General features: G+C 30.0%; 1 protein-coding gene across 1 annotated transcript; it reads right to left on the bottom strand.

Moving 5' to 3' along the window:
• Nucleotides 1-3,835: 3,835 nt before the first annotated feature.
• On the bottom strand, nt 3,836-11,665 carry LOC143917448 (nose resistant to fluoxetine protein 6-like). The gene is made up of 11 exons (XM_077439007.1): nt 11,569-11,665; nt 10,671-10,810; nt 10,107-10,446; nt 9,812-9,996; nt 9,566-9,732; nt 9,306-9,491; nt 7,319-7,495; nt 6,974-7,124; nt 6,117-6,303; nt 5,895-6,037; nt 3,836-3,880 (listed from the first exon to the last, which is right to left on the bottom strand). Exons 1-11 carry the CDS (start codon nt 11,663-11,665, stop codon nt 3,836-3,838), a joined length of 1,818 nt encoding a protein of 605 aa, XP_077295133.1.
• Nucleotides 11,666-13,027: the final 1,362 nt, after the last annotated feature.

The raw sequence follows: 13,027 nt of genomic DNA, 5'->3' as shown, positions 1-13,027 counted from the left end.
TGCTTACATTATGGAATGCGTAATTTAATCGTTTTAATTCGACGTCCGCAAGGCGTATGTGATGCCGTGTAATGGTTACAGATGAGCGTCGGCATTAGCAGAAGGACGCCCGGCGTCGCGGCCGAATAACAAAGGCACTTCCTCATTCGGCAGACAGTTTTATGATCAAGAGTTTTTGTAATTTCGGATACATCCTGTCCCCGAATGGGTGGGAGACTGGGGCGGGAGCGAACATTTTAGAGGATGGGAGCAGAGGACATCGGAATAAAAGGGGATTGTTTACAGAAACACCCCCATGATGTATTAAATTGCAACACGCATATACCAATGCACATACGAATCAATTCACATTGTGGTAGCCAATCTAAATGTATGTGTATCTATATACATACATATATTTAAAACGTTTTTGCGTATGTTGATTAAACAGCAGTTGAAGATGTCTGAAAACTATCATCACAGAGGTATTATATAAACCTGATTATATGCAGTAGTATTTGCTTCGATATTCTTAGGATTTTCGTCTACAGCATTAGCGCATTTTTTTGTTTTCCAACGAAATACAATTTTTTGTAAATTGTTTGATGGTAACTCTACAAACAGATACAATATCGTTGATACACCGAAGGTCATTGCAATCGGTCTCCGTGACGAGCCAGAATGTTAAATTACAGAAAACGCAAATATCGGAAGGTAAAGATCGAAAATCGAAAGATCTTAAGTAGAAAGATAAAAAAAGGGTGCATGGTAAACGGTACATACTCACTTAATTTGCGCGAGCAGGGTACAACAGGAACAAGAGGAACAGGCTTTTCCTCCCGTATTAATGTGCGCGCGCAGAATAATATGTTTGCACGCCAAGTATAATAACTGCAATTCCAATTAAAAATCCAAATAAAACAGCTGCAATCGAAGGAAATCTCCATAAAATTATCATCACCAAAATTCCATAAAACAACAATTGAAAATCAGCTCCCAAGTACCTAAAAGTAATTTATTTAACAGTATATATGTACGTAAGTTTGCTTTCCGATATTTAATTTTTTGCCATCCATAAAATCATAATTTACCAAGCAACATCCAAGCAAACTCTTCCATCACTGACTTAGTTATTTATATAAAGTAAATTTATCCACCACCATTTTCGACACGAATTTGCTTGATCAACTATTTCGTCTTGCCACAGTAGTCCTGAACCAGAATCTTCATAAATGGTGCATATACGTATGTATACCCAATAATCAATGCATAAACTGGCGTTAATCTGTGAAACAAACATAATTAACGAAAAACATAATTAAATATATTCATAGTCGAATTAAAAAAAATATTCACCGTATCTTTCAAATATGTACTTTAAGTATGTGAAAATATTAATAGGGCTATCTTCGGCTCGAGTGAGAAAGTTGTTTGCCATTATGAAGTTTGACAAGCAAAAAGATATTTGAACGATTAAAGGTGAATTATCAAATAAATGACCTCTCTGTATGTCGTATTCCTGAAAATTTTATAGATTTTATTGGTTCATATTAAAATCACAAACACATATTATTAGTATAAAATCGCATACCACATCCCTAACTTGAGAATTGCCAACGTAAGTCATCATCATGAATATGTGTATCAATATAATAATAAGTGTTGATGCAAAGCGAAGTCCATCAATTGAATGAAATGATCGTTTGTTTTATTTAGATCGTGACATGAATTTCTTCCAATATAATATAATGGAAAAGGATTTCAGTGTCTAAAATTATATTTGTAAATATTGTTTTCATTTTCTTATTATTTGGGTTAAAATTAATTAACTAACGTTATCATTACTGAATATACACGTACATTTCGTAATTCCGGTCTTCATACACCAAATATGGTAAACAGTACTAAGAACATTTAGGATTAAAATTCCCGAAATTATCGCAATGTAAACGCAGTCTTTGCTGTCCAATGTCTTCACGTTTCCTTCGTGTTCGCAATATCTAACAATAGCATTTCCTATCAATTCATATGTTTTTTGCAATTCTATACTCATACAGTAGGAGAGAAGTTTCTCTAACACTTTCTTATTACCTTTTATCGTAGGAAACGGATTATATGTGGCATTGCATTTTTTAGTTACACAAATTCCTTTATGAAGAATATCATGTCTATAATGTCTTAAGGAATTTGCACTGTAGTTCTGAAATTCAAAAATTATTTATATTCAACTATATAAAATTTTAAGATAATTTGTCAATATACATATATAAATAGGTATCAAAAGAATGGAGAATGTCATGTCTATAATGGCTCGAGGAATTTGCACTGAAGTTCTAAAATATAAAAAATCGTTTTTCTTTTGTATTATGTACATACATATGTACAATGTATCTTAAAACTTGAATACATTGTAATACAAAAAAACTAAATTTGATCAATATATTTAAGTAATAAATAATAAATAAATATAAAAAGTTGTTTCCAAATAACTATAACACATTAAAATATGCAATTAGGAAGAAAATATTGTTGATTTTGTTGGTACAATACTCTCTTTTATTTGGTTCCAGAGTTTATTTGGCTTTGAAGCCGCCAGTTGAATATCAACCACACAATATAACCCACCTGATTTTAATAAACAGTCTCTATAATTGTCAAATGTGAACAATTTTGGCATTTTATGGTACTCTTGTTCTGAAAATCATTTAAAAAATATATATTTGGCTATTAAAAAAAACCTTTTTCATCTAACTACAATATTTTAACACTAATACGTGGGTAAGAAAGGGGAAGTTGATATAGTGGAGCTAGTGAAGAGATTGAAGTGGTTGGGTCACATAGGTAGAAGAATGGACGATAAATGGATGAAAATAGTGCTGGAATGGTACCCGAGAGAATGTAAAAGGTTCAAGGAAAGCCACATGGAAGACGGGTGGATGTAAAGTTTTATCATTTTTACAATCACAATTATTTGTACAAAATAATAGAAAATTTACCATTTGTGACTTCTGAAACGCACATCTGAAACAAACCCACGCTGACCAGAAGTTTGGTAACACTCCTGAACAATCTGAATGTTGAGCCACGCATTTTATCAAAAGTCTGTCTGACTATGGAGCGTGTAGCACCTTTAAATTACGTATTGAGACGTGCATATGTATAATACGTATGGACAATATATGTATGTACATACATATATCTACATAGGTATGTAAGGTTCGTATAAATTGCTTCTACAGAATAGCAGAATAACTTGACTGCCATTCGTTTTTTTCCAATTTCAATCATGCTTTTTATGAAAATTCATACAATAGGCGTTGTATGAATTTTCCTCTGTGATTTTTTTTTTAAACAAATCATAGAGGAAATTCTTTTTACAATGTTTTTATTTTTGCATCTGTAATCTAATATACATTTAATTTCGAAAGAGACTTTGTAAGTATGTAATGTTGGTTAGTAACATCAAAAACAAATCAAAGTTTCTATGATGTCGATTCTTTATGGTTTCGATTCGATATATTTTTTTCGATTAAAATCAATTTAATAAAAAAACAAATGATTATTTACTATTAGATTCGCCATGTTTAAGCTGTTTATAATACAAATAAATAAATTTTGGTTCGTAGAATCCATGAAGTTAAATTTAATAAAAAAACAACCTCAGGTACCTGATATTTGAGATAATGCAAGTTTTAAAGTTCGGCAGTTTTCTGAACGGCATCGAATCGGCATCTCGCAATCTGTTTATATTTTAGATAAACTTGTTCACTTTATTTGTTTATAAATTGAATTTTTATCGCCTTTTAATGCTTAAAATATATATCAAAACACAATTAATATTGCAAATGAATTTTCATTATTCACGTAAAGACATCAAATGACAAGCTCCATCAGGGTAGTCCTAACTTTATATGGAAAATAAATCACATAGAGGATGTAGAATTTTAGAGTAAGTATGTATGTACATATGTACAATGTATGTATGTACATACATTGGGTAAAAATAAATTTAAAATTTGGTTATTGGGGAAATAAATTTTAAAAGTGTCTTTTTTTTGCGGTTTACATAAAATTTTTGAACAAAAGTAACTGTATTACGCTCAAATGTATATCGGAAACTGTTCTAGCCTAAGTGATTTCTTGATCTAAAATCAAGTATGAAGTGTCGGTAGATGCAATATATTTTTATTGTTTTGTAAATTCAGAAGTTGTTTGGAAACTGCAAAAATTTTTAGATAACATTTTTAAAACCCTTCGTTTTTCAAATACGAGTTTTAAAAACATGTTATCTTCAAGTCGTTTAACATCAACTTATTGGAATAGATATAGGATTGACCGAGTATATTTGAAAAATCTACACTCAATGTCACAGTGGAGTTTTTGTATTTTCAGATATATGTAATCCCCGGATATATGTATGTAAGTAAGGGGACTTTTTTTCAGTATGTTTAAAAAATGGGAATGGAGGAGATCGGGTTAAAAGGAACTGTTTTCAGAGATCCACCCATGGTGTATTAAATTTCAATCAATCCGATCAATTAAAATATTCATAGCGGCACAAAATAATTTAAACTTAAAATATTGTACGTACATATATAAATTTTTTATTTGACATAAAGCTGTTCTTAAATAAAAGTCGACTTTTTCCTATTTATCTTTTTATTCATACGTGCTAGCATTTATACACACATCTAAATAAATAAAAAAAGATTATTATTTATTAAGTTTAACCTTATATGAGTATTTGAAGATAGATCTAATATTATTACTAACCTCTTCTTATTTTTAATTTAATACATTATTTTTTTTAATTACAAAAATATTTTTTATAGAGAATGAGTTGATATTTTCACAATTTTTACATCACAGACGAATCGTCTCAATCCGATTACCTACATTAGTTTTTGTTTCAATATCTTTATTATTATAAACTGCTGCATTGATTATTTTCCATCGAAATATGATTTTTTGTAAATTATATGATGGCAACTCTACAAACATATACAATATCATGGATATCCCATAAGTGATTGAAATAGTCGAAAATAGTAGAAAGAACTGCAAAAAAAGGATAAATTTAAAAAAGCTATGATTAGTGCTTCCAATCCCGGAAGGTTACTTTAGCACCGGGATTGCGGTGCTGGGAATTTCCGATTCTGGGATCCCGGTGCTAGCACCGGGATTTCAAATGTATAAGAAAAAAAGTTCAATTGCATTTTTTAGTATTTCAAAATCTTCAATTGCATTTTGCAAATTCTCATGATGTTTCGCGGAAAAAATACTCCCATATTGGCGTACTGATTTTGAGAGTTTGGCCACGTTCTTTAAATTTTCGGTTCGCATCCATAAATTTCTAAGATTAAATAAAACACATCCGAAAATGTTATTAAATAAAGTAAAAAACACCACTTTGATTCATTGATTCGTTTTTTAGAAATAGTTTGTACCGTCAAGTAATTATTCATCGAAACAATCCACGTAATATAAAAAAAGCTCCAATTAAGTTTACTTTATGTAAAAAATTCAGATGCGACCAACCTACGACCTCATCTACGTATTTGAGGAATATAAGAAGGACAAAAAACAAAATTCGATAATCGAACATACATGTATGTACATACATACACGTTCACACATACCGGCTATGAGCGTTTTCAATACAAATTGAACACAAATGTAGGAAAACTTACACAAGACTAAAGTTCTACTTCCGGCTTAAGAATTCCGACCAAAACCTTATCTACTATGTTAGTAAAAAAATAATACAAATATAATATTTTTAAAGAAATTTTTCCAGCACCAGTATTCAGACTAGTTTCAGCACCGGGATTCACGGTACCAGAAAACACCGGGATCCCGGGATTGGAAGCCTTAGCTATGATCAACCGAATTGGAAATATTATATATGTACTTACGAATTTGTGTGCATTCAAATCCTCAGGTTGCATCATAGACGCATTGTAATCGGAGAAAACAACGAAATGCACCAAATAAGCGCAATAGCTTAATTTGCTTACGATTCGGAAACCGTCCCACTCGAAGAAACCTCGTATGATATCTGTATATTAATATTTTAAATTATTTTACAGTCAAATTTAAGTAATTAAAATTATAGAAATAAAAAGATAAGTGCTTACTGTCACATTTATGAAAACAACCCATCATGAAAATCATTGTAAATATTGCATATATCAATTTGTGCAAAGCAGCGTATATGGCAGAAATCAAAGGATTGTTAACGTAGCCGTCACCGTAAAATAAACTTCCACTCATTAATACTATTAACATAAGTGGATGTGAAAGATAAAAACTAATGCGTAGCCACTGAAAATAAAAATAAATACATTTATGTGGTCGTAAATATGTACATATAATATATAAATTATCTAAAATAAACAATAATGCATGATTGTGAATCATACTCGCAATATCAAATTGCCTGCGTTTTTCTTTTTTCGTTTCCGTTTTCTTTTTTTATACAAAATATGAATTCATATTAGATTTTTCTTAGCTTTAGCGTAGTATACATATATGCATGTATGTATTATGTAATATATAATTTCGAAAGAGACTGTATGTATGTATGTATGTAAATTTTGGTTCGTAGAATCCATGAAATTAAATTTATTAAAAAAACAAATGGATATTCAAATAAATATAAATATTATATTAGTCATATATATATATATATATATATATATATATATATATATATATATATATATATATATATATATATATATATATATATATATATATATATATATATATATATATATATATATATATATATATGTATATATATATATATATATATATATATATATATATATATATATATATACATACATACAAACATACATACATACATACATACATACAAACATACAAACACTTATGTTCATGAATGATAGTTTGACTTTATTTGGTTTTATGTTTTATTTATCGAAACATTGAATTTTTAATATGTATTATGTTAATATAATATACATACCTTGTTTTTACCCAGCGAAATGTCTTTTTTTTCTAAACTGTACTGCAAAAAGCCACCAATTATACCAACTGTATACCCACCAATATTCCCAGATATCGTAATGTATATATATTGAAACGTTTCATTTTCCTGAAAAAATTCCACGCTGAGACTGCAATTAGGAATTGAAAAGTAATGAATGTTGCTGATATTGTATAAATATTCGTCATTTTTATTATTTAATATAACCTTAGCTAGACCATGAACAGACTAGTTGAAAGCATTTAGTATTGTCGACTTTAACATTCTCGTCTGTACGCGACTATTAGTATATGTACATATATATAACAAATGTGGTAAACTCACTTAGGTCCAAGTGGAACGTTTGGGAAATAATTATTTAAATACGTCTGCACACCAGGAATGAGAACAACCATTCCCATTAAAAATCCAAAAAAGAAAGGTGCAATAGAAGGAAATTTCCATACAATCATCAGTACCAATATTCCATAACAAAACAATTGAAATTCAGCCCCTAAGTACCTAAAAAAAGTTATTGAGTACATTTAAAATATATGTATGTACTAATGGATAAAAATTGTTCGAATTGTGTTATATTTTATGGAAAGTTTCGATAGCGGGAATATTCAGCATGATTGATGAAAATTCGGGTGTGACCAACCCATGACTTTATCTATGTATTTGAAGAATATAAGAATGTTACAAAACAAAATTCGATATTGAACCGTACAGACAGATTTAAAATACTAATAACTATGACAGCCATACAAATTAAGCGCAAATGTATGGAAAATTGCAAAAGATAAATGTTCTACTTCGGTTGTCAGATTTTGTTCAAATTTTTTTTATTACTTAAAATCACTATCAGTATTATACACATTAAATATCAAGAAAATAAAAATAATTTAAAAGGTCAAAATAAAATAATAAAATATTGTTTTAAAAAAAAATACTACTTCCGGTTTAGGAATTCTAACCAAAACCTAATCAGCTGTAAGTTAGTACAAAAAGAATACAAATATAAATTTTCAGCTAAATATCTACAGGGCGTGGAAAGAATCGTTGTCACAACATTTTTGACTTTTCTAAGAGGAAAAACTCCCACTTTCGGTTTATTATATTTAGTAGTTTTTTTTTATTTTAATCACATTGATATAAGAATTATACTTGAATTTTTTCGTGAAGAACACACATGTTTATGAGTAAACTGCGAAAAATCGAACAAGAGTAAACTGCGTCTTCCGGTTGAGGGATGCTTACCAAATTTTATACATAACTTGGTATTAAGCTTAAAATTGTAAACCAAAAGGTTTCTGATTAAAACATAAAAAACCTCGATTCTCTAGAGTAAAAGTACTACTTTCGGTTCAGATACAAATATCTAAAAAATATGAGGTTATAAAAATTATTATTTCTATTACATGTAAAAAAAATTCAGTCCGATTCAATTAGCGGTTTGGGAGATAATTGAATTCAAAAACTTAAAAAAGAGGATACCTATTAGGGGAGGTACCATTTCCGGTCACCTTATTTAGGTCCGGAATTATATTCCGGTCACCTTATTAAAATCAGGTTATGTCCATAAGAATTTCATTAATTGATACTAAATTTCAGTTCGATAAGACTAACGGTGTTCAAAAAAAATTTTTTTTAGATCATGAAAACGTGATTGGTGATCGATTCTGAGTTCGAATCAGTCAAAATCTCGCGTTCGAATTTTCACATGATCACAAAACTTCAACTATTGTTACTACGTATATACATACATAGATAAAGTAAAAATTATGATGTGTCAATTTTAGACGTGTTTATTTGAAGATGTGCATGTGCATTATAGCCAGCAAAGCAGTGGATAGCGTTTAATGCTTTAGATTATGTGGTCACAGGTTCTATAACTGGCTTTGTTTCTGGCCAGACCTTGGATCTATAACTCCAACGTCGATTATTTCCTTTTAGAGTTTGCGAATTTATCTGACTTCATTGGAAACGCTTCGAACAAATTGTCCTAATCCTGTCCTATTTCTCGCAAAATTTAAGTTTACATACAGCATCTCATAAATTGTTGATATTTAAAAATGCTGCAAAATTTTGTCCATACATGTCGCTATGATGTAATGTTTTATGATTGATGTTTATAATTTACCTTGAATTATAATTATGTACAATGTTGACAATAATGTTGAAAATATAAAAATTGGGTGTATACCTGAATAAATAAATAATAAATGTACGTACTATATGTTTGTAGCTTTACTTATCCTTATTATCAAATAAAGTCGCGTGTAAAACCAGTCGAATAAAAATATGCTAGGTAATAAAATTCGTATTTTACCAGGCAACTTCTAAGCAAAGTCTTCCATCGCCAACGTAATTATTTATGTATAGTAAATTTGTCCACCACCATTGTCTACATAAATTTGCTCGATCACCCACTGCGTCTTGCCAAAGTGGTCCCCTACCAGAATCTTCAAAAATGGTGGAAATATACCCAATGATCACTGCATAAACCGGCGTTAATCTGTCAAACAAACCTTATTAACACTAACATACATCAATTAATTTATATACAAATTTTAAAGATTTTTTTTTTACCGTATCCATCTTTCAAATATGTACTTAAAGTATGTAAAAATATTAATAGGGCAAACTTCAGCTCGAGTGAGAAAGTTATATGCCATTAAAAAACTTGACATACACAAAAATATTTGCACGACTAAGGATATGTTGTCAAACAAATGACCGCTCTGAATTTCATTTTTCTGAAAAATTTATTAATTTACATTTTAGATTTATATGTACATATATGTAAATACAGATAATTTGCATAAATTCTCATACCATATCTTTGACTATTGTATTATCGCTATACGTTATCGTCATGAATGTATGTAAAATTATAATAATAACTGTTGACATAACGCGGAGTCCATCGATTGAATGAAAAGATCGTTTGTTTGCTTTAGATCTAGACATGAATCTCTTCCAATTCAATATAATGGAAAATGATATAAGAATTTCATTGTCTAAAATTATATTTGTAAATATTGTTATCATTAATTATTATTTGGGTTAGAATTAAAATGAATATACACGTAATTTAAAATTTAAAATGAATATATATGTAGGTACATACATTTCGTAATTCCGGTCTTCATACACCATATGTGGTAAACAGTACTAAGAGCATTTAGGATTAAAATTCCCAAAATTATTGAAATGAATGCCCAATCCTTGCTGTCCAATGTCCTCACGTTTCCTTCGTGTTCGCAATATCTGACAGTAACATTTCCTTCCAATTCGTATGTTTTTTGCAATTCTATACTCATACAGTCGGAGAGAAGTTCCTCTAACACTTTCTTATCATCTCTTATCGTATGAGAATGATTCTCAGTGATGTTACATTTTTTAGTTACACAAATTCCTTTTTGGAGAATATCGTGTCTATAATGTCTTCCAGAATTTGCACTGTAGTTCTTAAATTCAAAAATTATTTATATTTAATTATGTAAAATTTTAAGATAATTTTTCAATATACATAAATATGTATATGTATTTATCCAAAGAATTTGTAAATGAAATATTAAAATTTCAATTTCAATTAAAAACTCGCAAAAACTCATAGTACCTAGTAGTTAGTATGCATGCATATTATCTAGCACAAATGATTAATTTTGTTTGTATTGGCTAAAATACGTACTTTTATTTGATACCAAAGTTCATTCGGCGTTGGAGCTCTTAGTTGAACATCAACCAAACAATATAACCCACCTGATCTTAGCAAACAATCTCTATAGTTGTCCAATGTGAACAGTTTTGGCATTTTTTGGTACTCCAATACTGAAATTTTTTTGAAAAAATAATCAATATTGTGATATTTCATGTATCTACATATTCATCTTTAATACAGAAACATATTTGTATGTACATATATTTTAAAGCCGTATTGAAAGTCAATGAAGTCAACCTATAACACCCTCAACATGAGGTCACTATCCCCAACAAATATAGTCTGAACGACCCTTTATACATTCGTATATATGTATATATATTCTATACTTTACATACATTTGTAGAAATATGTTTATATATATGTACATATTATCTGCTAAGCAAAAACCAGAGTTTTCATCTAGGGACCATCAAATTTAGTAACTTAAATATCTCACGATACCCTAACTTTGACCGTAGACTTTCATCATTGGCTGGCAGCGCCGGCTAGTATTCAATAAAATTTTAAACAATAATATACAATAAATAATCTTTTTAATATATAATTTCGAAAGAGACTTTTTTATGTAACTATTGTTAGTTCGTAGAAGAACAAATGAATATAAATTTAAATAAAATAAAACTATTCAAATAAATTTAATAAAATATTTACTATTAGATTAGTCATGTTTAAGCGGTTTATATTACAAATACCGGGCGAAGCCGGGTAAAAACACTAAAATCTTACCAAGAATTATAAAGAAAAAGATACATGTGTATATTTAAATCTTAATTTGATTTTATGATAATTTATTTCCAATGGGTTAACTTAGGTTTTCATTTTCTTGGAAAAACTAGAATTATATTTAAAAAAAAATTTTTTTTACCATTAGTGACTTCTGAATAACACATCTGACACATATTCATGAATATTAGAATCGTGGCGGTAGTACTCCAGATGAATTTGAAATCCATACCGTGCATTTTTCTAAACTCTTCACAGCGCGGACAATGACACAGCGTCAAATACTTGTGAGTAATGTGACAAGACTAAGACGTATAAATGTGTGTAAATGGCTCATCTACATTATTTTTTATTGTTTTCATTGATATGAAATATTTTGTAAATAATCCGATCATACAGATTTAACAAAATCAGTGATTTTTTTTTTTTTGCATCGACATTCATATAATATATGTACATACATATATTATCAATAAATAAAGCTAGAACTTGTGGTCGCAAGTCCATAGCATTAGTCACAAGTAAAAAACAATGCTGTTATTCATTCGAATCGATTTGTGTATACGTGTCAGAATTAAATTAAATTTAGCAAAAAAAATATTGTGAATAAAGATTTTTTTTATAATACAAATTTTTTGATGAATATTGTTTTCACAATACAAATTATTTTTTTGCAAGCAAGTCAACTATACATACTACGAGATACATTTTTCATATATCTTATATTCTTACTTGAACTTAAAAAGTTATGACGCGTAATAACCATAAATTGGCCCTATGATCGCAAGTGTGCGTGAAAAGTGCAGACGCTCTTCAATGTTATGCATTTGTTGTCAATGAATGGTTGGGTGGGGGTCGGTGGGTGGAAATCGGGGGTTGGCTACAAGAAGGCGAGGGTTGTTGCCGTCGAAGCTCACACCAGCTCTCTGGATGCATCGCATGTAAAACTGGTACATCGTCATATCACTTGATTGCTTCTAAATGTTACCCCTAGGTGGGCGCCGGCGTCGTAAATTACCATTATCTGCAGACATTTGGTGCTGTTTATTATTTATGGGCGGATCGGTTCGCCGGCTGGAGAAGGGAGAGGGGCGACAGAGAAGAGGGGTATGGGGGTGTTAGAGGGGGCGCAGGCGTTGGGTTGGGGCGGCGCCCCTGGACCGTGGGGGCCCCCAATGAGAAAAGGATAATTTTCTGCCACGCGAACATTATATGCACGCCGATCTGGGTCTCTCTCTACTCCACTAACGACCTATACGTTCGACACATAAAATAATACAGTTAGAGATATACACAATACAAATAGAATATCACACCTTCCAGTACGAAAATTTATCGTTTAATAAGTCTACTTTTAGATAATAATCACTATTAAAATAACGTTTATCTACGTATGTATATGATAGACGCAATGTTTCCCGTGTTAATTTTCAAGTTTTTTTCTTATTTCAATTGGTTTTAAATTTAAAAAAAAAAATCATGCTGATTTTGAAGCCTTATACCCTGTAGTATTTTGAAGTTTTTGCGTGTAAAAAGCGTATATAAAAGCGGTATAATTGACATGGATTCACCCCTCGGAATGATCGCGTCCCGCGCGTCTC

Source organism: Arctopsyche grandis, chromosome 1 (genome assembly GCF_051622035.1).
Source record: "Arctopsyche grandis isolate Sample6627 chromosome 1, ASM5162203v2, whole genome shotgun sequence".
NCBI classification, from domain to species: domain Eukaryota; kingdom Metazoa; phylum Arthropoda; class Insecta; order Trichoptera; family Hydropsychidae; genus Arctopsyche; species Arctopsyche grandis.
This window is presented reverse-complemented; position numbering and strand designations above follow the sequence as displayed.